This window comes from Panicum virgatum, chromosome 5K (assembly GCF_016808335.1).
Source record: "Panicum virgatum strain AP13 chromosome 5K, P.virgatum_v5, whole genome shotgun sequence".
Lineage (NCBI taxonomy): Eukaryota > Viridiplantae > Streptophyta > Magnoliopsida > Poales > Poaceae > Panicum > Panicum virgatum.
In genome coordinates this window covers 22701475-22726147 of record NC_053140.1, presented here as the reverse complement: position 1 = coordinate 22726147, position 24673 = coordinate 22701475, and the positions used below count along the sequence as shown (strand labels likewise).

Sequence of the window (24673 nt, the reverse complement as noted above, 5' to 3'; positions counted from 1 at the left end):
TTTCACTAACTTAACTTTATGTTATAGACTAACTAGTAACCCTTATCGTTGGCTATTTTTTCTCCTTCTAGAATAAATCTATAATGTCGACTATTTTAAATAAGATATTATTGTTAGATTAGAGACACCCTTAGTGCAAGTATTATGGGCGACAGGGAGCCGACGGAGTTCAACATGGAAGAGAGAGAAAGGAGGAAAGAGAAGCAAGCGGACGCCTCATGAGACATTAGCGAAAAGCGGGTGCATGCGCGCGGGGCTGGCATTCGTTGTTGCTGCTCCACTCACCGCTGATTGGCTGCTGCCACTCCACCATCTACTACTGCTGCAGCATTAAATGCTCACTATTTCACTCTCATTTTCGCCTGCCGCCGCCGTATCTATTAGCCATGCTCTTAAATCATTGACGATTACCAAGAACATAAACACCAAGCAAATCAATGAAAATTAAATCACTCGAGAAATAGATTAGAAATAAGCATACGCTCTTTCAATACTTATTACAGTCAAATAAAAGCTCAGTGTCACCCTGCATTATCAAATCTTTTTTTTCTGCATTATCAAATCTCGGCGGTGTTCGATAGGAATCCTTTCTTCACGGTTACACTTACACAGGCAATAGGCGATCTCCATAGCCGCACTGGTATCCTGGACGTTGTTTTGAAACGGACGGACCAGATTGCGCAAGGATGCTCCAGCCGACGTCACCCCGTGCGAGGTCGAGAGAAGGCTTTCAAAAAAAATTGTACATTACCTATCACATCAAATATTTAAATACATACATAAAGCATATTAAATACAGTTGAAAAAATAATTAATTACACAATTTAACTGATTAGTATGAGACGAATCTTTTAAACCTAATTAATTTATAATTAAATATTATTATTAAATAACAAGGAAATATGCTACCAAATAAAAAAACCCAACCGAGCCCGAGAACACGAGCACCCCGCGACTCCCGACTCCCGACTCCCGAGCGGTGCTCCAATTTCAATCCCCTTCCCCGGCGCTGTCTTCCGATCATCCGCCGCCGCCGACGCCGCCCTCGTGCCCTCACCGTGCCACTCCCGCTCGCGCCAGCCTCCTCTCCTCCATCTCTGCCGCGCGTCGCATCGCGCAGCTGCCGTCGCCCTGGCGGAGCGCCGGGGCGGCTCCGGCCCGATCAGAGGCGGCCGGTGAGGCGGTGCGGTGCCGACCGTTGGGGAGGCGAGCGGCGGCGGGGCGGCCCGTGTAGAGGATGATCTACACGGCGATTGACACCTTCTACCTGACGGACGAGCAGCTGCGGGACTCGCCGTCGCGGAAGGATGGGATCAACGAGGCCACTGAGACCGCGCTCCGCGTCTACGGATGCGACCTCATCCAGGAGAGCGGCATCCTCCTCAGGCTGTATCCTTTTGCATCCAGTCCCTCTTGCTAATCCAGCCTCCGCTCTATGTCCAAATCCACTCGTTAGGGCCTTCGGGGTTTCCTCGAGGATCCTAGGGTTTCTAGGGTTAGGTAATTAGTTTCCATTGGATGGTCCATCTCTTATTCAGCATTCAAGTGCGATTTATAGGTCATTTGTTTTCTTGTAGAAATAATTCCCTTGGTTTTGCTTGGGATTAGGTTAGTTTGCCTGGTAGATTTGTGGCTTCTATAGTGTTATTGATCAGTGAGGTGTTTCCATTTAAGATTCTAGCAGCTTTGCTTAATTAAGCTGGATAGTCAGTGATAACTTGTGATTGGATGAATTTTAGTTGCCTCTGGATTTCTTTCTGCTGCGCTGATGTCATATAAATTGTAGAATTGGCTTGTTCTGAAGTCTCTTTGATATTGCTAGGTACCAAGTCTGCAATTTTCACATTTTATCAGGTTAGGGTGATCCGCATCTATTTGCTATTTTGTCTCATGATTTATCCTTGTTAATGAAATACCGTACTTGGCTGAATAAAATGATAACTGTAGTGAATAGTGTGTTTCTACACTTACTCGGCCTTTTTGTTGTTATGACATCTAGATTATGTCTGTTTTTTAACCATAAAAATATGAAATAAGAAAAAAGAGTCATGGAGAATATAAGAGCTGATGCCATCTTCTATTTGATAAAACTACAGAAAGCAGTACAGATGAGCATCTGCTATAAATGATATACTGAAGTACAAAACTTTGTTTCCACTGTGGACAATTTTATATTATCAAAATGATTGCCACATTCCTAACAATACTCACTGTTTGAGTATTATATACAATTATTATTTTCATAAAGAATAGATAATTCTGTTGGAGGTTTTAAATATTTGCTATGTACCGTGAACATAGGTGGACCTCATGCTAATTTGTTTTTCTGTGTATTTAAAATTTATTTGTTTTGTGGATTCCTTGACTAACCTAAGACCACAAGCAGTGATGGCCACAGCACAAGTATTGTTTCATCGCTTTTACTGCAAGAAATCATTTGTTCGATTTAGTGCAAAGGTAATATCTTTGTCCTCAGTTCCTGTTGTTGAACCATTTTTATTTTTTAGTCTTTTCTGAGTTTAATTAACTAATAGACCTGCTTGCTTGTGCTCGCAGAGAGTTGCTGCTAGCTGTGTTTGGCTGGCAGGGAAGTTGGAGGAAAGTCCTAGAAGATCAAAGCATATTATATTTGTATTCCATAGAATGGAATGTAGGAGAGAAAACTTGCCAATTGAATACTTAGATATCTGTTCAAAGGTATATCTTGTTCAACTCAACATAATTTCAATTTCTTTTCTTTGGAAACCTCCCTGCACTTTTAGGCTTGATATATATGGCATCAAGTTAGAATCACTGATTATTTCTCTCTCATTCATATTGATTGTATCCTAATATGTTGTTGGTGTACTTCTTTTTGGAGAATCCGATGATTATCCTAACTGACTGGTTGAAACTAATCTTTGCTGCAGAAATACTCAGAGCTGAGGCATGATCTGATAAGGACAGAACGGCATCTGTTGAAGGAGATGGGTTTTATTTGCCATGTCGAACACCCCCATAAGTTCATATCGAACTACCTTGTAACACTTGAAGCCCCTGAGCTGACTCAAGAGGCATGGAACCTTGCCAATGATAGGTAATTCTGATCCCAAATAGTCAATTTTGCTGTAATTATAGCTATTTTGAACTCATGGATGACAATGCAATCTACTTATTCAGTTTTGGGGGACACACAGGAAGTAGCTTTACATGTTTCACTTTAGTTGTTTTTGACTTTGTTACGCTACCTGATCATGAATTTTGAGAACTTTATTGAGAAACTTCTTTCACCAATTTCCTTCCCCATTAGCTCAAGCCCCTTCCCCCTCAAACACGCAATCAATTTATAAGGCAATGTGTGTTTTTGGGCAAGTCATGGAACTCTCTTAAGTCTGAGCAGTAGTTCCAGTTCCATAACTTGTGGGAGTGCATTTCTATCCTATTATGAACTACATTGTTGTAATCCATATTAACGTAGATTTTCTACATGTAGATGATTGCTGTGCTGAGTGTTGGCAACCCCTTTACTTTTTATCCTTTTGGGGGATGCAAGCGGTAGAAAGAAGAGAGCATTACAAATACATAAATGAATGCAACTATGCATCTTCTTCTTTAATGAAAAGAATTATATAGCTCTTCTGTGTGTTTGAAACAAGAACAACTATGTATGCAAAAGATAAAGGGGGTAAATAGGGGAAACACGGATAGCCCAAACCAGCAACTGATGGGCCTTTTCAATAGGATATACTAGAACAACTATACATTTCAGAATATTGAGCTCAGAGAGTGAGGTTTGCGAGAAAGAAAGAAAAAGTACAGCATCAAGAGCTTTGTCCCAACGTCAACACTCCATACCACACCATCGCGACTTGTTTGGGGATTTTCAATTCATTTTGTCCATGGCACATTTTTTCTAATGGGGCATTCACAATCTTTTTGGACTTTGAATATAAAGTCTCACACTAGATCCTGTGCATCACCCATCCTGTCAGATGGCTTCTTGTATTTTCCTTTTTGTTCATTTGGATTTGCACTTTTATTAACATATTCTATATTTTTTTTGTACATCAGCTTGAGGACAACTCTGTGTGTGCGATTCAAGAGTGAAGTAGTAGCATGTGGAGTTGTGTATGCTGCAGCTAGGAGACGCGGTATTGCCCTTCCTGAGGATCCTCCGTGGTGGACTGTCTTCGATGCTGATGAAGCTGGAATCCAAGAAGTTTGCCGGGTTCTTGCTCACCTCTACAGCCTCCCCAAGTCAGAGTACATACCAGTATATAAAGACAATGATTCCTTTACTGTTAGAAGGACACCAGAGCCGCAGGTTTCAAAGGTTAATACCTAGCACCACTAAAAAGGATTGGACTCATGGAGTTTACCTTTTTAAGAATGACTACTGAATTTACACTCACTTATTTTCAGGAAAGTCCTGCAAGTGCTGTTGCTAGCGATAAGGGAACCCCTATACCCTCAAGTTCTAGCCAGGAGAAGGATTCGGTGACAAAGGCTGCACCAGACAAGGTCAAGGAAAAAAGTGACGATGAAGGTAAGCCATTGCCTGCTGAACTCAATGGAAAACAAGATGCAGCGGCGAAGTTGAAGAATGAGAAATCAGAGTTGGGTGTTGACTGGAGTCGGGAAAGAGAACGAGAGAGATCAAGAGGACAGGACCGTGATGGCAGGGGTAGGGATTCTGATCGTGATAGCAGGGGCCGTGACTCGGATCGTGAAAGGGACAGGAGACGGCGTTCTAGGGAGAGAAGTTTGGGTATGGCAGTAAACCAACATGGTTTTTAGTTATCTGGTTTGAAGCATGCTATGACACTCAGATGATCTGCTGTATCTCTAATGCAGGACATTCAGACAAGCAGAGGTCAAGGCGCCACTCATCACGAGGTATGGTATATTTGCACAGCAGCCTCCATAGATAGCCCCGAACTATTTTTACTCATGACTTATTTTTCTCATTTTACTTTCGTGTACCTTTTTTCAGACCGTGGTGACTACTATAGTTCCCACTCATCTCGTGAAAAGGATCGGCACAGGCACCATTGATCAAGCTGAGGATCCCTGTCCACAAAGTTTCGCCGCACGGAGACCAACAGAAGAACGAAGCAGAATAATTTGTAGTGCGGGTGTCATCTCATCATTGCACATGCCAATGGCTTTACCTTTGCCTCCATTATTTTGGCACCTGAATTTTGTAACATGCTGCTGGGGACTTGAATTTGTAGAAACTGAACCAAGGACTCGAGGGAGAATTGGCGTACGGGGCCCACTGGCATTAGTTACCTCATTGAACTGCCGTCGTAACGGGAGTGTGGAAACTGTCGTGCTGCTTTGCCTGTGTGAATTGTGATGCACGTACTCCTATATATAGCTCGCGGGTGTTAGAAAAAGATACAGTTCTTGAAGAATGAAAAAAAAATCGATCTCCCTCCATTCTCAAATATAAGGCAAGGCATTCTAGAGTTTTTAGGATAGATTGTGATTTTGTTGAAAAATATTTTTCTAATTATTAAACATTGGGACTCTATTCTAGCTTTATAGATCCTCTATACAATTATATCCGAACTCCGAAAGTGGCAAACATATTGTGATTTGTGAACCATACATAATGCATAGCGGATTCTTTCTTGGAAGCACGCAAATTTATACGTTGCTGTGTGGAATTTATACGTATTAAGCCAGTCTCAATGGAGTTTTATGGACACGGTTATCTAGATTGAGAACTAGGTAACTGTATAAGTTTTATGGTGATGAAACTCTACTCAGGCCCTGCTTAGTTCGTGAATTTTTTTAGATTTTGACACTGTACCACTTTCGTTGTTATTTGATAATTAATATTCAATTATGTATTAATTAGATTTAAAAGATTCGTCTCGTGCTAATCAGTTAGACTGTGTCATTAGTTATTTTTTCAACTATATTTAGTGCTCTATGCATGTATCCAAAAATTCGATGTGACGGGTATTGTAGAATTTTTTTTAGAACTAAACAGTCTCACATTTTATGAAATTACATCATTCTCTTTTTTTGTTATGTCAGCAAAAATGATGATATTTAATGTTATGAAACCCTCCGTGAAACTTCTATTAAACTGGCTAAGTAGTATTTCTGGCTAACAGTACTTCAGAACAGTTAATAATAAATCTTTTTACAGGGGGAGTGGTGCCACGTGCCAAACCCTTTGTCGAGGGGTGGCCGTGTGGCATCGAATCTCGTGGGGGCATAAACCGATGCGCCATGCCGATAGCGGATGGACGTGTGGCAGCGCCGCGCCTCTCTCTCACCACCCTCCATCCCTCTCCCGACTCCCAACAAGCGCCAACGGAATTGGGATCGCAACACATCCCACCCCACACCCGCCACTCCCCATCTCCATTCCGCGCCACCGCCCTTGCTCCGTCCCGCCTGCCCGTCCGGATCCTCTCGGCCTCGGATCGATCTCTTCTCTCGTCGGTAAGGGATCCCTGCTCGGATGGAATCGCCCGCCCGCCCGTCCGTCCGTCCGTTCGTTTCATGTCTTTCCGTATTCGTTGCTGTGGAGTACTCCGTAATCGCCGAATCAAGTCTGTTTCACTTTCGCTTTCCCCTTTGCCTCGCTGTTCCGATGCCCATGCCGTGCGCCCAAGATCAATGATCCCAGCTAGTGCTGCCAGGAATTTCGGAGTTCATCGCGACTCCGGAGTAGTTTGTAATTTTGATTATTTATTTTCCTTGTCCGTTTCGTTCATTTACTTTTTGATTGATTGGATGCCTCAGACCTATAGATTTGAATAATGCTGTTTTGGGAGCATTATTTACTGTCTCGTTTACACGTGTATTGCTTTAATTCATATACGTCTCGTTTTGTTAGGATAAGAAACATTCTTGTAAAATTGGACCCAAGGGCTCTGTATTTTACTGTCCCAGAAGTATGATCTTTCTAGTAAATTCTTGGATGAAGTTAAGTGCATTATTTACAAGTTTCCTCAATGAAATTTGCCAACTTGACATTCAGTGAAGGTGTTAAGATCATGGAAAGCCAAAATCCATCATTTGTTTCCACGTGCCTTCTAGAAATACTTCAATTGCTACTTCAAAAATTAGTGATGTTATTACCAGCTAACAATGTTGTAATGATGCTGACGCCATAGATAGAAGTATCAATTACTGTCTCGTCCCTTATGCTAAATCATGACCTGAAAGCTTAATTCCTCTCAGGTTCATAACCATCTTCTTTGCAGGTTACCAAAATGGATAAACTCAATGGTTCTGCTCGTCTTATGATTGTTTCAGATCTTGACCATACAATGGTGTGTATGTCTTTCAGCTCATATGCTCGATTCACCCTGACCTATCTGTATGTGATGTCGATGTTGATTCTTTTGGGACGACTAAAATTTGCAGGTTGATCACCATGATGAGGAGAACTTGTCCTTGCTTAGGTTTGCTGCCCTGTGGGAGTCCATTTACTGTCAGGATTCTCTACTTGTCTTTTCAACTGGACGATCGCCTACTCTCTACAAGGAATTGAGGAAAGAGAAGCCTATGCTGACCCCAGACATCACTATCATGTCTGTGGGCACTGAGATAACATATGGCGAGGCAATGGTTCCTGATGATGGTTGGGAAGAATATCTGAATAATAAGTGGGACAGAAATATTGTGGTACAGGAAACTGCAAACTTTTCCAAACTGAAGCTTCAGGTTTGTTCTGCTGCATGCATTCCTCTCTTTAAATATTTTTGGTTGTGAACTAATAATGCCTTGTTACTATACATTTGCATGCATACAGCCAGAGACAGAACAGCGTCCACACAAGGTCAGCTTTTTGGTTGACAAGAAGAGTGCCCAGGAAGTGATAAAATCTGTTGCGGAGAAGTTGGAGAAACGTGGGGTGAGGGACCATGCATCATATCAGTAGCGGAACCAGGATTTCAGTTTAGGGTAGTCCTAACTAGTATATGTGTATTTTGTGCTAAAGTTTATTAATTTATTAATTAGTGAAAGAGAAAATCTCAAAAAATAGGGTAGTCCAAGGCGTATAATGCTACCTAGCTGGTTCCGCCACTGCTCTGAGTCCACATTATTATTGACTGCTTTGTTTTTTTTCTTCTAAACAGTTAGATGCAAAAATTATATATAGTGGTGGCCAGGACCTTGATATATTACCTCAAGGGGCTGGAAAGGGCCAGGCACTTGCATATCTTCTTAAGAAGCTAAGCTCATGTGGAAAGCCACCAAATAATACTCTTGTTTGCGGTGATTCTGGTAATGATGCAGAATTATTCAGTATCCCTGGTGTACATGGTGTCATGGTAAGAATACAATACAACAACAACAACAACAACAACATAGCCTTTTTTCCCAAGCAAGTTGGGGTAGGCTAGAGATGAAACCCGAAAGAAATAAGTGAATTGAAACTCCATTTTTTTTTTCTCCAAATGTTCAGGTCAGCAATGCCCAAGAGGAACTGCTTCAGTGGTACCAAGAAAATGCGAAGGATAACTCTAAGATAATTCATGCAAGTGAGAGATGTGCAGCTGGTATTATACAAGCTATTGGGCACTTCAAGCTAGGACCTAACGTTTCTCCTAGAGATGTGGATTTTCCATATGCGAAGGATACCTCTTTTAAACCTACAGATGCTGTAGTGAAGTTCTATGTTCTCTATGAGAAATGGCGCAGGGCTGAGGTTCCAAAGGCTGACTCAGTAGTTATACAGTACTTCAAAAATATCACTGTAAGTACATAGGTTCCCAGTTTGATTTTGTTTATTAACTTTAGCTCACCCTGTCAGTGGCATGTATATGATTTAGCTCGTGTATCTTAGAGCGTGATTCTTCACCTTGCATCTTAGCACTGGATTAAAACTCGGTTCCTTATATGGCACTAGAAAGTTTAGTCTTCCTTATCTGACACCAGAAATTTTTGTTCGTTACTTTCTTGACACTTCCTTTATGTTGGATGTTACGTCCTATCTAAGAGACATTTTTGCCCCTCATATTTGTCTAGTGATAGCCCAGTGTATTCAAGTTATAGTGATATTTAACGAACAAGAATATAATTGAATCACTTTCCCTAAATTATTCTAAGGATAATGCTTTTTGACAGCTTTAGTCTGATGTAATCATTCAATGAAAAATGGAGACTATTTGTTCTCCATTACAGAACTGAATATGAACATCATTCTCCAAATACGAAAGACAAAAACAAACATTCCGGTAAGTTCTCTATGGGTTCCAACATGAACAATGCATAAACAATTATAGGTTCAAACATCATATTTGGTTCACTTGAGCAGTAAATGACTTCTTTTGGGCTAAAACCTCTTTATTAGTGCAATGCAACGAGCACACGCTTCTTTCGGGCTAATTTTTTTATGATAAATAAGAAGGAATGAGAAGCTTTGTAATTTCTTGAGCAATACATGGACGGTATACAAAGAATCTAGCTGAAAATATATAAAAAAAACAGATTATTGGGTTTCAACTTAAACTTATGATCAGTTCATGGCATTGTCGTTTCATTTTGTTGGGAGATGAGAGGAGTAAAATACACTGCCACTACAGGATAATAAGACAAGGCGTATGTACCGAGTGGAACAGCACAGGCTGCGCAAGCTGGAACACCAACTTTTTCAACCACGGCAACTGCCCTCTGCCCAACTAACGCCCAAATGATCTTCCTGGCCTTCTTGGCTACTTCCTTGCTCAGCTCCCAGCATGCACGGCCACCCCAGCAGGCCAGCGCCATCGTCAGGCGCGCCATGCTCACCGGCTTGCCTCTGCACCTGCAGCCACCCGTGGGAAATGACTCCACCAGCTTGCATCGTCGGCAGCAAGGGCTCGTACCCTGCACTGTCCAGCCTGTCCTCAGATCCGCCGCATCGCTGCCAGCTGCAGTAGCCTGTTGGTATAAATCTTGGTAGGAAATGAGCGGGACGTGAAGTTAGTGTGGGTCCGGGCTGGATGAATGTCTTCAAAGGGTATTTTGGTCCTTTTACCGAACATCTAACATGCCTGGGTGTGAAATTTAACGGAAATTACTAACGGAGCTAACAGAAGTGTCGAGAAAGGAACCAAAAGGAAATTCTGATGCCAAATAAGGGAAGCAAAATTTTCTAGGGCTATAGAAGGAATGTGGTTTTAATCTAATGCTATATAGGGAATGTTCTCTAGGACTTTTCATAACTACTTGTCACAGAATACACCTTTTTTTTCCCTTGGATCTTATTAAATTAATTCCTTCTTATTTGTCCTGTATGTTAGCATGCAAATGGAGTCATCATCCATCCAGCTGGGCTCGAGTGCTCTCTCCATGCATCCATTGATGCACTGGGATCATGTTATGGTGACAAACAAGGGAAAAAGTACCGAGCATGGGTGGACAGGCTTTTTATCACACAGACTGGTTCAGATAGCTGGTTGGTGAGATTTGACTTGTGGGAGTCAGAAGGTGAGTCTTTAATATTAACGGATTAATATTAACGGAAAACCAAATTAACTTCTTGTGCAATTGCATACTGTTTTTTCAAGTTCTAATCAAATCCCTCTGCTTTCATCTCTACTCAATCATGGGTTTTTGTTGCGACTTGTAGATTGCATTGCTTATATCTTCATGACCATTTCACAAGACAATCTCTTTACTCAATATGTAAAGTTGTGATGCCGGAAATAGCTTATGAAAATGATAACACATTCATATAGAACTTTTCAACAATGCATACAGCATGCCATGTCAGACCCTTCTTTTTTTCGTTCACTAGCTATATCCTTATATTTTTTGTAAATACTAACTAGCTCATGCAGATGGGAAAGTACAAACAAAATACAAAGTGCAGATAGTTGTATGATGTTTGCTTCTACTATGCAGGCATAAGATATGCTTTAATAGTTCATTGAGTTTTTCATATTAATATATTTTAATTCACTAAATAATTCCTTACCAAATAGGTAAACATGAATCTTAGCTGACGGAAATGATTATAGATTCAGAATCCTAAGCATTCATAAGTCATATCCTTTATCAAATAAATGTTAAATACCTCATACAAGTGCATGATGGTTAAATAGCTCATTACAAGAAACCTCGGCGTATTTGTTTACATGATGGTTCATATTATTGGATAGGGTGAATAACATGTTATATGTTATGGTGGGTTACTGAAAAGGGTATTGGATTTGACCGTAGCGTCTGTGATTTCCTGCTATGGATGGTCTGTTGGTTTAAAATGCATGTGTCAAAGAAATGATGATAATGATTTTGTTGCTTTTTATTCTTCTCTAGTTTATTCAAAGAGAATTTCCACTTAATAGTTTGGGTTCTTATGGCATTGAGGATTAGTTGCTAATAATATACCACATGATTTATGAATTCCTCATTGTGTCGCTGACAAAGTGGGTCTGGACTCACATATTGGTGATGCAATCAGTGTCATACAAGGAACTTAGAAGTAAAATGAACATTGTTTCATCTAGTCCTACAAGAAGTATTCTGTGTTTCTTCACAGAAGAGGTCTGTAGATTAGCAGGAATAAACAGAATCGTTTATAAAGCAGTTTAATTTGCTGCCCCATTTGATCTTTGGGTCATAGGCAAGGGATGTATTTCTAACTTCCCATGGCAAAAGCAGGGGAGGTGCATGCAGTAGCCCAGCATTGGGTGAGCTGAGAATGTGAAATAAATCCATTGGTTTGCATAACATTAACAAAAGTGTGCTCCAACCTCTTGGTTGTCCTCAGCCTCTACCTATACCTTCATTACATATGTAATATAACTGTTATGTTTCTGGTTCATGTGCACGTGCTGCGATGTGACGTATCAATATTGAGTTAATAGAAATGTGCCTTGTTCTCTAATTCTGTTCAATGTAGGACATCATACAATGTGTGGGATGTGACTTTCAACTGTACTAGATATTTTCCTTTGTCTATAATTTAAAAGCTTTTCAGAATCACCGATTTCATTCTCTTTTTTGGTAATTGATTTTGACTTAATCTTTCATTCTTTCAGGTGATGTGCGAGTGTGCTCTCTATCAAGTCTTGCCTTGAGTCTAAAGGTATGGCAGCTTTGCTTTGCTAAAATATCTTCTGTACGCATGCGTACATTTTGAAACAGATATGAAGCTCATATAACTATTGTTTTTCTTGTGCCCAGACTGAATCCCCTGAGGGCTTTGTGGTAACACACATCCACAAGACATGGCTGAACGGTTACTCTTCAGGGGTTGAGCAGGCATCTAAGCTTTAGACCGATTTACCGCCTCTCCGCAAATGGAATTTTCTTGAGGATAGAATAATGTATCTGCTTATCTGAGAAAATCTTATTTTCATGTTTATAATGTTAACTTCTTAACCGCACTGGAGGATGTCCAGGGAGAGGATATGGTGCCCTACTTGTTTGGTATGTAAGATAAATGCTCCATCTCATGACTTCCATGAGAAGCCGAAGTGATTCATCTTTGGTATATATACACACACACTAATCTTGATGAATAATGAAGTGCTATTTTAGCAATTTACATTCTACAGCCAAAATCTCAGTCATTTTTACATTTCTAGATATGTATTTTTTGCTGTGCATCTAGACGTAACATATATCTAGATGTATAGCAAAAACTATATATCAAAAAACTAAATGACTAATAATTTGGAATGGAGGTAAACATTTATTTTGAAGTTTGAACTACACATTGTCCAGTAGAAATGTGACAATAATCAAGTCAAATACAGCTTTCAATCTCTTCCCAGTTCCAATGCTTGCTCCCTTACAAAAACAGAAACCCAGGCCCACATTTTCACTGAGAAAACCATCTATACACCAGAGTTATTTCAATGATTCTTCTGCCCAATAACAAAGTCAGAGAGATCCCAAAGTTCAAAGCCGGTTTTAACTTGGTACCTAGGAGGCAACCAGAGGCGCACTTCTGCAAAACGAACAAAGCACACAGGCTACACGTATGCAGAGGTTACTAGACAGCACAATCTAGAGAGCCAAAGGAACGCTCACAGCCGTCATCACCTCATCTGCAAATGGCAAGTCTGCAGAGACGGATAGTTATAACCTTCGATTCTGAACTTCAACGCGGAGTTTCATCACTATGAAACCTATCTGGCACAGTTACCTAATTTTCAATCTTGATAATTCTGCCATGAAACTGTGCACTGAGACTGACCTATGGAAATGAAACTGACCCATCTTTTAAGCGAGCTGCCTCTATTTCATAAAGACACCATTAGAGTACTGTTCTGCCAAAGTTTCTTGAAGCTAAACAGCCTCAAAAGGAAATTCCCTCAAGCTACAATACAGACCGCTGCTAAGCTTTAGCACTGGATGGACAGCAACTGCTGACATATGTAACTGGGCTGCTGCCCTGAAGTGATAAACAACCATCTGTATGATGATTGATGCTACCTTTTCCTTTCGCCAAGCTTAGCAGATGCAGAAGCTGCATATGTTTACAAGGCATTGATCAATCATATGGTTCCAGTGATTGCATCTGCACTACACAGTCATTAGGCATCTTTACCCTCCTATGCCTGAATGTGCTCGAATAAATGGATCCGGAAGCTCCATAGGGGAGCCTCAAAAGTCCAAGAGAAGCTGCGGCAATACACGCTCTAGATGGGTGGGTTCGATAACAGTAGCTCCCTCCGCCTCAGCAATAAAAGCAGAACGTTGAATAGCCTCTGCAAGAGAAATTTCAGAGTTAAAACTACAGAAATGGGAAGCAGAACGTTGAATAGTCTGTGCAAGTTCAAACTACAGAAATGGAATTGGTGCTTCTAGTTGCTAGCATGAGGTTATGCAGCATTTTTCAGAGGTGCAAACCTGTAATGAATATGCGCAAAAGTTCACAGCTGACTTTAAGCGCACTTGCATTAGCTGTCAGGTGAACACAGCATGTCAGCATATCACGAATAAATTCACAATAAGGCCGCAGCAAGTAATTTCAACTGTATATTGTCGAGCTAAACCACAAGGGTGGAAACGATTGAGTCAAATACAGCTTTCATGCTCTTTCCAGTGCCAATGCTTGATCCCTTACAAAAACAGAAATCCAGTTCAACCTTTTTCATTAAGAAAACCATCTAGTCACCGAAGTTTTTGTCTTGGTGCTACTCTTATCCCAAGCTACGGCCAGGTAGCCACTAAATCAGACATAACCATGACAGAAAGATCCCAATGTTAAAACCAGATTTAATATTGTACCTGGAAATCTTTCGCTGTCTAATTCCAATCTAGACAAAAGCCAGAAGATAAATAAAATAGGCTAAAGAGGCATCAGGACATAACCTACATATCATTAGTTTGCTCAGACAGCCTCAAACACTTGAGGTATGTAAGTGCGATTATACAAGTCAATTCATGACTAATAAGGTCAAATTGTATTAGCCATTTCATATTGCTATTGCCGAATAAGATGATATTATGTCTTCTATAGCAATGAAAGCTTAGATACATGGAAGTGAAGCCATCTTACTTGAACAGAAAACAGGTGCTAAGCTCAAAGAATTTCTGGGTGCTAGGTGACCAAGACATGTGTTTACTGCTATACTGAAATCAATGACTATCTCATCAAACCTATTAAGTGCCTGGGTTGCTATACTGAAGTGCAACCCCTTGAATAATTTGAACCAGAAATTTCATCTGATAGTCATTTGTTACTTTTTTTGTCATATGTTACTCTTGTTGCCGACGCTACAATAGGTATTCCCTCCATTTCAAAATGTAGAGTGCATTTTCGTTCATTTGAAGAAAGAATTTGACCAACAATTACTCAATTAATATATCATTTATGTTATACAAAATCATATTCATAAGAAAGTGCTTTTCAATAATAATCCAATAACATTAATTTTGCATCAGAAAACTGCTTACTAATAGAATAATTATTGGTCAAGGGTTGTCCTAAAGAAACAAAATACGCCTTACATTTTGAAATGGAGGGAGTATGCAATATGCCCATCCCTAATGTAAAGAAGGTAGAGGACAAATTAGATGGTTTTGTGTGTGCTAGACTGCTAGGTGACCAACATAAGTGTTTACTGTTACAACTATAGTAATAGGAGCAAATAAAAGACTAACTCATGAATATCTGATCAATCCTATTGTCTGCTTGTCATACCGAAACTAGCTAAAAAAATTGGATATGTGTAACCCCCTGAAATAGTTTCAGAAAGAACTTTTAACTGAATTTTCTCTGGTGGACACATATTACTGATTGCCAATGCGATAATAGGTATGCACATCCCTACATAGGCAACAGAAGTTGAAGCACTAATATTTCTTTGTAGTGTTAACACTGACTATGTAAGAGGGTGGGAGTGGGGAAACATTATGGGTTTCTGAACTGATGCCGTTTGACTGCACTAAAGACCAACACATACACTTTCTAGAACCTATTTCATACTGTTTTCCTAATGTTTAGCAAGTGTCCTCATCAAGCATGTAACAAATCTTTGCTGGTAGTAAACAAAACAAGAAAATAAAGACTCACCAGTTGTACTCCGGTTTCTTCTCGAAGTCTTCGGAGCAGGCTGCAAATTAGAAAATAGTGCACACTGGTCAGTAGATGAAGAGGGGAAGGGGAGGTCCAGAAAATTTCTTAACATCTAGGTTTGGGCTGGACCGATGAATCACCTCAATGTCGATGTCCTCATTGCCACCCCTGCTCTTCTCTGCCCGCCGCCTCCACACCAGCTTAAAGATGGCGTGAATAAGGTCCTGTTCAACCCCCCCACCCCCCCCCCCTCCCCCCCAAAAAAAAGGTTACAGCTCCCAGCCAAAATTGAAATTGGAGGGAAGGGTATGTTGTGGTCCGGGTCAGATGAGCTTACAGGATCAAATGTCTCAGCAGCGCGCAAGTTGCTCGCCGTCGCATCTTCGTCCATGGTGACTAGCAGCTTTGCCGCGACTGCATGGGATGCAGAAGAAGAAATTAAAAGTATGCAAATAATTAAATTAAAGTTTTACAATTACATATTTAATTAGACATAAAAATGCAAAATGTCCACAGGCATTTAGTCATGATTCACACAAATCACATCGATAACAATTACACACATAATTAGGAGGCCTGACCCATACACATATATAACAAGTCCATACATATATAGCCACAATTAACCTATAATTGCACATACTTGTCACATATATAATTAGGAGGTCTAGATATTACCATAAGGAACACAGAGTGCAATGTTTTTATGGGTACAAGCAAAAGTATGAGACTTCACATGGATGCTGGTAGATAAATGCCTCTCTTCCTCAATTAATCTGAATCTGAGTATATTAAAAGCTTGGTCCTTTTGTCCAACTTAAATCAAAAACAAATGCTCGTCGTAATCTGAAAATGCATAACCTTTAGCATTGCCAATGCACACATGAATAATGCATGTCAATACAAGTTTTGAGCAACAGTTTTTAACTTTGCTGGTGTAGAATCCATTTTATAACCTAGCAAGTGTATCATCAATTTTAGAAAAGGAACAAGGCAACATCTCAAGAGAGGGAGGTAGACAAGGTACTTCGCCTCCCTGAAATCCCTTCATCAATACGTTTTACCCTAACCCTAGATGCATACGTATGTTGGGATTCAATTACCGCGAGGTGCTGGTGAAGGGCGTTGGCTCCTCTTGGTGGGCGAAGAACGATGAGGCGCTGGTCAATCCCGATTTGCTGAGGCCGGAGCAGGTTGAGGCAGGGCGCCGACCTGTTCGCACTAGAGGAGAAGGGAGTGAGGGAGGGCGCCATTTGCTCATGTCCAGGGGAGAGGGAGGGAGCAAGGGAGGTAGCGTCCGGTCTGCTTACCCCCGGAGGAGGAGTGAGGGAGGGATGGCCGCCACTCCTGGCGCCGTCGCCGGCGCCGTCTCTGTCTACAGCGGAGGGAAAGAGCAAATTTGTTGCCCTCTCTGTATACACTCCTCGTTCCCACACCCTCTGCTAAACAGTGCATCTACAGTGTCAAATACAGTGTCAAACAGTGCATCATTTACTGCCTCCACTGTGGACGGTCTAATGCAGTCGGGCCTGTTCGGGAGGCGCGAAGAGAGCGAGCGCTCTGGGAGACTGGGACGGGCGGGCGGCATCGTTCGTTGATTTATTTTTCTTTCTAGCTGGAAATAGACAAAATTCAAAACTTGCACGATAGGAGTATCACACATGAGTGTTTGAATTGTGCTCCAAAAGACCAAAACACTAAGGTCAGTCTCAGTGGGGGTTTCACGAAGAGTTTTATGACATTAAATATTATCAATTTTGCTGACGTGGTAAGAAGAGAGAAGGATAGAGTTTCATGGGATGTGAGGAGAATTTCATGACCATAAAACTCATCTGGTACGGTTACTTAGTTCCCAGTCTAGATATATGTATTCATAAAATTCCCACTGAGACTGGCCTAACCCCATCTAAACCCCCCAAATCCATCAAATTTAAATTATATATTACATTTGAACAAAACTTCAAGCATGAAAATCTCTCCAGACTAATACAAGCTTTAAACTCCAAAATGGGCTGAAACCTCTCCCCTTCCAGCTGGCCCAAAGTTCTTCTAATTTTGAGTCTCGTCTAGGGCTGTTTGTTTCCGCTTATAAGTGGATTCTTGGTCGGAATATGCGAAAATCCCACCTAAGTGCTTCGATTATTTCTTGCTTCTCTAGGCCGCTGCTTCCTTAGTAATTTCCGATACAATGTGAATCGCGATTCTCCCCATCACGGCCCAAAACTCGCACACACGGATGAAGCGAGTGGATTTTCCAAGTCCCTTTCCACTTACTGCCCTGTCCCCTGTCTTCCGATACCCCTCCTCCCCCCGTTCCACCCATCCGCCTCCGATATCGCCGCTGCCCTTCTACCGGTGCCGCCCCTCTGCCGCGCCGGCACCCCTCTTGTGCCGCCCACCGCCGTCGGGGAGCGGTGCGGCTCCCGCGTGGGAACACGAACCCGGATCTGCGCAGTGCTCTTGATCCGCGCCCGGCGCCTCCCCTGCTGCTGCACAAGACCTCGAGCCGACGGAGGCAGCCGACCGGCGCTAGAGCTCCAACGCAAGGCGGAGGCGCGAGCTCCACTGCGTGAGATTGAAGAAGAGATAAGGAGAGAGAGTAGGAAAAAAAGAAAGAAGAAATATGTATCCATCATTTTTGTAATTATGTAGTAATTATATCTATGATATTAATATATTTAATCTAATGTTAATTATATAGTCAAGATACTCAAAAAATATATGAATTATTGAATTCTGCTCGTATTCAGAAAAAATGAGATATCATCAGCCTCAAGGGCATTTCAGCTATTTTACTATTCAACTCAGAGAATCAACTCAAAATAATTAGAATTGTCAAACACCCAGCTTATGCAGACAACCGATTGTCCAGACAACTAGCTTATCTCAAAATCTATATTCTCAAAAAAGCGAGGTCCAGAAAAGCGAAAACAAATCGACTCTATTTTCGTAGTCTCTAGATGGGCCGAAATCAAAGTCAGCCGAACCTGCTGTCCCTGGCTGGCGCTATTTCCCGGCAATAATCAACCCGCTAAGGCTGTTCACACCGGCATCCCGTAAAGGCTCCTCCAGGACGCTTTAGAGGAAATGGGAGCTGCAGCGGTCTCCCCTGCAACGTCCGGTGGCGTGCAGGAGGAGGGAGGATCCCCCATGGCTGGGGAAGTCCCCTGCGTCCGTGTGAGCCCCACCGAGCCTCTGCTCGCGCCGCACCCCAACCGCTCTGCTCCTCTCGGCTCTGCTCCGCTCGGCTCCGCCATGGCCGCCACTCTGCTCTGCTCCGCTCGGCTCGGCCCCGCCCTGGCCGCCACGGCCCGGAGGGAGAGCCCGCCGCCACCGCCGCACCCCGCCACGGCCACGCCCCGCCACGCGCCACGCCCCGCGCACGCCCGCAGCCGCCAGCCCGCTACACGCGGGGATCCGCCGCCGACTTCGCCGGCGGCCCGCAGGGCACCCCGTGCCCACGCTCCGCCGAGCTCGAGGATCGAATCGAGGCTGGGTTGCTTCGCCATGGCGGCCGCTCCGCTCGCGGCTCTACCAAGGTTCGCAACGCCGAGGGCCGCGGCTCGTCGGCGGACGGGGCAGAGGACGGGCCGCAGGGGAGGGGCGCCGCCCCGTGCCCCCGCCGCGGAGAGAGGGAGGGAGGAGGTGACCACGCGAAGGGCGGAGGTCGATGCGGCCCGCCTTGTTTCGCCGCCCCTCCGTCTCCCCCTGCGGCCCCCGCCGCGGCCTCGCGCGGCTCCGGCCGCCGCAGCCAGGCCCCCGCACGGGTGCGCGCTGCGGCCACGGGCAGCTCCGGCCACCGTCGCCAGGCCTCTGAGCGGGCATGCGCCGCGGCCACGCGCGGCGCCGGCAGGGGGAGGGGTCGCCGTCATGGCTCGGCAAGCTCGAGGCCGGCGTGCGCGAGGCCCGCCGCCGGGGGCGGGTCCCCTGCTCCGTGCCCGCCCGGTGCGGGGGCGCTCCCAGCCTCCGCGCCCGCCTCGCCATGGCCGCAGAGGGAGAGGGGGAGAGAGAGCGACGGGGAGGGGAGGAGAGAGAGAGGGGGGAGAGAGAGCGACGGGGTGGGGAGAGAGAATAGGAGGGGAGGGGGAGGGAGATAAAAATAAAATCTGATGTGTGGGTCCGTGGCTAGAAGTTGGGATAGAGAAGAGATATAGATGATGAATGGATGCAGCGAAAATAGATATAGATGAGAGAATTTGAATGATCAGGACATGAATATTCTTTTAGGGAAGGAAAATAGAGGAGGATGAGTGTGGATAGCCTAAAGCATAGATTGAATTATGATCAATCCACCCACAAATTCCTCCCCGCTAAACTAGTTTGGAAAAAAAATGGAAGAATGGACACAACAATTAGTTCGACCACCAGAAAGTGGATCGGAGGTTGTTGATTGGTGGCAAAAGGAGCTGGCGCATCTGCCAAAGAAAACAAGGAAGACCAAAGCGGCGATGATGATGTATTGTGCCTGAAACATTTGCAAGGAAAGAAACAGGAGTGTTCCAGCAAATGTAGAAGACTCCAGCGGAGGTGTTGCATGAGATCAAATTTGAATTGAACACCAAAAAGTTGGCCTGTTAAGGGCCAGAGTTATCTTAGTTATTTATGTATCGTTGTTTCTTTCAGAGTTTGAGTTCCTTAGTTTCTATGTAATATCAGACTTGTAAGACACTCTGAGTGCTTCTTCTCCCTTAAATGACAGAGCAGTGCTCCTGCCAGCTTTTCAAAAAAAAATTCCTCCCTGCTGAGACATTCAGCATGCAGTGCACCATTCCCAGAATCTGTACTCCATAAAAATCGACGGCTACAAATACTACTAACTGAGCATCAACCCAATCCAACGGCCCACGTTATATGGATCATCCCCCGCTTCGACGCTTCAACGCGCTTCCACTCTAGCGCTCCTCCACCCCGCACGCGCATCCCCACTTCTGCACAGCCCGGGTAGGGTTCGAACCCCCTCTCCTGCACTCATTTTTTCCACAAAATTTCGGTCTTCCTCCCACGCGACTCCTGTGAACTGGCCGTGACTCGTGGGCCGCCATCTACCGCGCTTGTTGCGGCCTCCACCTGCCGCCGCAAACCCGGCTGCCAACACTACGGGCCGCCGCGATGAGGTTGCCACCTCCAGCCGCCGCCGCCGCCTCGTGCGGCCTTCGCCCGCCGCCGTGAACGCACCAGGTGTGGGGCCCGGACGCCGCCCCCGCCCTACAAGCCGAGTGTGGGAGAGGGACCACGCCGCCGCCCACCAAGCTGGGTGTGTCCCTGGGATGCCACTGCCGCCCATCAAGCCGGGTGCGGGAGAGGGACACCGGCGTGACACCGGGCCCCGCATCAATGCGCGGCGGAGACGGCGGGCTGGGATCGGCGACCCAATCCCCTACGCTACCGCGAGGATGATTAGCATTTTTTCTTGGATTTTTTAATAATATTATTTTAATAGTTAATCAAAAAATAAATGCCAAATTGAGAAAATTGCAAAAATATGTGCCTGTCGGCCCTCCAAAAACTGACTGGCAACTAATCGGCTGTTGGAAAGCCGATAGGCGACGTGTCATTTGATGTGGCGCACGCGGACCACGCGGTCGCGGCTTGTCGGCGCCAAAAGGACCTGTCGGCCCTTGGACGGCCGACAGGACCCAGTCGGCCCGATTGCCGTATCGGCCCAATAACATTCTAGGGGCTGTTGGCCCAAACATGGGCCTGTCGGCTTTATGAGAGCCGACAAGTACCTGTCGGCTGTGCAAGGGCCGACATGCGCTAGTCGGCTTTCCAAGAGCGGACAGGCTCCTGTCGGCCACCAATCAGCCAATCGGTTTCAGCCACCTCCTCTGGTGCAGCACCGGCATGACTCATGCTACTCTCTCCTGCAGTTAAGTTTGCCAATTCTTGCTGCAGAAGCACAACAAGACGGAATTTCATTGTGTTCGTAGCCATATGGATAAATCCACACCAACATTTCGAGTTCCTCATATCGGCCAATTCCCAGCGCCAACCATACTCACGCTGCCTTGGAACTACACCAGAAACTTTAATCCTCCACTGACTTGGGGTCAACTTGCAGAAAATTATACATCCAACCTAACATATCCCCATGTCTCATGTATATTGGATTGCTCACAATTGTATCTACATACTAAAACTGACTTAAATCTACCCCCGAGTCACAATAATTGATGATCCCATTGCCATGATGAACTCTGATATTTACTAGTTTCGAATTCATCCCTGCTAATGCATTACAAATTATTCAGTAATTCATTTGAATCGGTGTTCTGATTACCTATAAGCACCTACAATGTAATTCATTCGAATATGTATTCAATATTAAGTACAATTCCCTCAAATTTTCATGATTAACTTAAAACCCGGTACAGAAAACTATACCTAAACTATAGTTCAACTATAGGTAAACATTATTAAAATATTTCTAATTTAAAGAATTCATATACCTAAAATTAACCTAAACTATATCTTACTTGTAGTTTAAAATATACCTAACATATACATCAAACCTAAAATATATCTAACATTATTTAAATATACATTAATTATATATAAAACCTAAAATTTATCTAAACATTATTTAAATGTACCTAAATAATATATCTAAACAATATTTAAATATACTTTAATTATTAATATACCTAAAACATACCTAAACATTACTAAATCTAATCTAAACTTCAAAATAAATTAACTAGAATTACAAAAACACATTACATCAACCTAAATTAACTACAATTAAAAATCTTAACTAAATAAGCCTATATTTACAAAATAATGTAACTAAAAAATAATAAATTAGAAAAAAAAACTTACTGGCTGCCGGCGGGCGGCGGTGCTTCTCCCGCCGCCGGCCCCCTCACGCCGCGCGCGCCTCAGGAAGAGGGCAGCGGCGCACGGCGTCGCAGGCGGCGGCAAGGTGCGGCGGAGGCGGTAGCGGCCGCGATGCGTGGCGGAGGAGGCGGCGGGGAGGCGGGGTGGACGCGGCGCCGGAGGCGAGGCGCGGCGGAGGAGGCGGCGGCGGCGGCAATGCGCGGGCGGCGGCGGTAAAAAACGGCCGCGTGAATGCGGCCGGGTGAGGGAATTGCCCGCTTATGTGGCCGACAGGCCTATCGGCCGTCCAAAAGCCGATAAGTGGCCTTATCGGACCGATAGGCCCTTGTCGGCCCTCCAAGGGCCGACAGGTACCTATGTAGCCGACAGGCCGAGCTGGCGCTTTGGTGGAACCTCGCCCACGGGCGTCGCTGACGGGCCGCACTAGTCGGCCCTTGAGGAGCCGACAGGCACTAATCGGCCCTCCAAAAGCCGAGAGCCGACAGGAACCTATTTTTGCAATTTTCTCAATTTGCCATCTAATTTTACGATTAATTATTAAAATAATATTATTAAAAAAATTCCAGATTTCTCCCTAGCAGTGAACTCCTCTTCTCCCTAGCAGATTTCTGGCTCTTCATTCTACCAGTCAGCAAGAAACGAGCTCGAATCCGGCAGTGTGATCCAAACGATGAGGATGTCAATAAGGGCCACGACGTTCTCGATCTAGGAGGGGATGCTGTGAATTTTTGGAAGGCAAGCTCAATTTCGAATACATTTTAATGGGGAAAACATCTATTTTTAGGAAAGATGGATCAATAATGGCGGTCTCACGTTTCCTATTCTCAGATTAGTCCCTCTGAATTTGACCATATATGCTTTATTTAGATATATATACTGATTGCATGATTCAGACATCCAGTTACGTAGATTTGTTTGTGTGCGTGTAAGGCTGGTTGTAGTGTGCTCATTTCCTTTGCTGATCCTGCAATTCAATTTGGATTTGCGTGGCCCCAGGCAGCAGAGGTGACGATGGGGCCACCGGCGGCCTGCAGCGGCAGTGGGGCGCCCGGCCCCGAGGAGCGACGACAGCAAGGCTGCATGGCGGATGCGCCCTCCCCTGCGGAGCAGAGGGACTGACGGGCATGGAGGCGGGAGGTGTTGGTGCCTTGGTGGGCGTGTGGTGAGGCAGCGCCAGATGGTGTGGGCGTTAGGCGGAGCCGCCGGCGGTGAGGCGGCGCGTCGGGCGGGCGGCATCCTTGAGGCGGCACTAGATGGAGCTGCTTTCATGCGATGCTACATAGAAGCACACCCAACACGGATGGGAGCAGCCCTCCAGCCATTCGATGAAATGCCTAATGAACCATGAGACTAAAAAGGTAAAATAGCCACTTTGATCCTTCAACTTTGCTCCAAAGGTTAAATTGGCTCCTCAACTTTTAAAAAGACTAACACTACAGAACCTGGATATAGTAACACCAACATGTGTTATTATAGATTGATAAAAGTGTTACTAGCTCCTCTAGTAACACATCTGTTTAGTGTTACAATTTCCAATGTTACTATAGTCTAATCTATAGGAACACAAGATATGTGTTATTGTACATCTAAAAAAGTGTTACTACTTAGTAACACAATTACTTACCTTGTGGAACATTTATGAAGTGTTACTATAATTCTCTTTTGTAACACATTTTAAAGCTCCAGTAACACTTCACTTTGTGGTAGAATACAAAAAAATATATTGCTACATATGGTTTGCAACACATGTTTTACCTATTGTAACACATTAAATGCTTAATAATTATTAATTTTACACTCGCATATGACATATAACGTTGCCGTGAAATTTTTGAAGTGAACCTTATAAAGGGCATAATCACACAAACCATAAACTTTAATAATCATAGCAAGCTGCATTAATTGTAGGAAGCTCACAAATATAGTACTTGTTCACATGGTGTGATAATATGATTCTAGTGACAAAATGTACATAGTGAAGAGTACAAGCCCATACTACTGGGAAAACTAAAATGTATATCTAGTATTCTTAAACTTCACTGCCTCTTTATCCATTCTTATGCATCGACATAAGAATTCTGCTACTGATCAATTTTGGCCTGCACATAGAAATCAAGTTGTAGCATTACATATTATATACTCAATTCATATTATGCTGCACTAGAAATTCAGAAGCTAGATGCAACATACAAATAGTATTAAATATCGAATATGAGTTTTTTATGATAATTTGAAATACTGAGAAATTAATGCATGCAGGTATTGATAATATATTGAAAAGTAAACAAATAAACTTCATGGGAAAGGGGGGGGGGGGCGCAGAGTTCAATATTTCAAGTAAATGATTTCTATCCTAACTAGGAAGCT

At 43.6% G+C, this 24673-nt stretch overlaps 3 protein-coding genes across 7 annotated transcripts; 2 read left to right on the top strand and 1 right to left on the bottom strand.

The window, feature by feature from the left end:
* The first annotated feature begins 947 nt into the window (after nt 1-947).
* Nucleotides 948-5434, top strand: LOC120709452 (cyclin-L1-1-like). 2 transcript variants are annotated; one of them, XM_039995082.1, is made up of 8 exons: nt 948-1389; nt 2376-2457; nt 2557-2697; nt 2910-3076; nt 4051-4312; nt 4402-4747; nt 4834-4875; nt 4973-5434. In XM_039995082.1, the coding sequence occupies exons 1-8, from the start codon at nt 1238-1240 to the stop codon at nt 5032-5034; spliced, it is 1254 nt and encodes a 417-aa protein (XP_039851016.1). In that variant the 5' UTR covers nt 948-1237; the 3' UTR covers nt 5035-5434. The 2 variants fall into 2 exon arrangements, with proteins under 2 accessions (XP_039851016.1, XP_039851015.1); XM_039995081.1 differs by having other exon boundaries at nt 950-1389; nt 4402-4744; nt 4831-4875.
* An 811-nt stretch (nt 5435-6245) lies between these two features.
* LOC120709450 (sucrose-phosphatase 1-like) lies at nt 6246-12448 on the top strand. 2 transcript variants are annotated; one of them, XM_039995076.1, is made up of 9 exons: nt 6246-6441; nt 7209-7277; nt 7372-7671; nt 7760-7861; nt 8088-8282; nt 8417-8707; nt 10236-10422; nt 11979-12025; nt 12124-12448. In XM_039995076.1, exons 2-9 carry the CDS (start codon nt 7218-7220, stop codon nt 12214-12216), a joined length of 1275 nt encoding a protein of 424 aa, XP_039851010.1. In that variant the 5' UTR covers nt 6246-6441; nt 7209-7217; the 3' UTR covers nt 12217-12448. The 2 variants fall into 2 exon arrangements, with proteins under 2 accessions (XP_039851010.1, XP_039851011.1); XM_039995077.1 differs by having other exon boundaries at nt 6305-6441; nt 7186-7277; nt 12124-12447.
* A 166-nt stretch (nt 12449-12614) lies between these two features.
* LOC120709451 (protein MHF2 homolog) lies at nt 12615-16878 on the bottom strand. 3 transcript variants are annotated; one of them, XM_039995078.1, is made up of 7 exons: nt 16780-16878; nt 16573-16690; nt 15807-15883; nt 15610-15693; nt 15467-15506; nt 13798-13851; nt 12615-13655 (listed from the first exon to the last, which is right to left on the bottom strand). In XM_039995078.1, exons 3-7 carry the CDS (start codon nt 15858-15860, stop codon nt 13552-13554), a joined length of 336 nt encoding a protein of 111 aa, XP_039851012.1. In that variant the 5' UTR covers nt 15861-15883; nt 16573-16690; nt 16780-16878; the 3' UTR covers nt 12615-13551. The 3 variants fall into 3 exon arrangements, with proteins under 3 accessions (XP_039851012.1, XP_039851013.1, XP_039851014.1); XM_039995079.1 differs by having other exon boundaries at nt 16573-16681; nt 16780-16870; XM_039995080.1 differs by lacking the exons at nt 16573-16690; nt 16780-16878 and adding an exon at nt 16148-16296.
* Nucleotides 16879-24673: the final 7795 nt, after the last annotated feature.

Excerpts from the sequence above, each read along its gene's own strand:
- LOC120709452 (XM_039995082.1), top strand. The coding sequence starts at position 1,238 with ATGATCTACACGGCGATTGACACCTTCTACCTGACGGACGAGCAGCTG. Across the intron at positions 2,458-2,556 it reads TTGTTCGATTTAGTGCAAAG|AGAGTTGCTGCTAGCTGTGT; the intron begins GTAATATCTTTG and ends TTGTGCTCGCAG. Across the intron at positions 3,077-4,050 it reads TGGAACCTTGCCAATGATAG|CTTGAGGACAACTCTGTGTG; the intron begins GTAATTCTGATC and ends TTTGTACATCAG.
- LOC120709450 (XM_039995076.1), top strand. The coding sequence starts at position 7,218 with ATGGATAAACTCAATGGTTCTGCTCGTCTTATGATTGTTTCAGATCTT. Across the intron at positions 8,283-8,416 it reads CTGGTGTACATGGTGTCATG|GTCAGCAATGCCCAAGAGGA; the intron begins GTAAGAATACAA and ends CCAAATGTTCAG. Across the intron at positions 10,423-11,978 it reads TGACTTGTGGGAGTCAGAAG|GTGATGTGCGAGTGTGCTCT; the intron begins GTGAGTCTTTAA and ends TCATTCTTTCAG.
- LOC120709451 (XM_039995078.1), bottom strand. The coding sequence starts at position 15,860 with ATGGACGAAGATGCGACGGCGAGCAACTTGCGCGCTGCTGAGACATTT. Across the intron at positions 15,507-15,609 it reads ATGAGGACATCGACATTGAG|CCTGCTCCGAAGACTTCGAG; the intron begins GTGATTCATCGG and ends TCTAATTTGCAG. Across the intron at positions 13,852-15,466 it reads AAGAAACCGGAGTACAACTG|CTAATGCAAGTGCGCTTAAA; the intron begins GTGAGTCTTTAT and ends TTCACCTGACAG.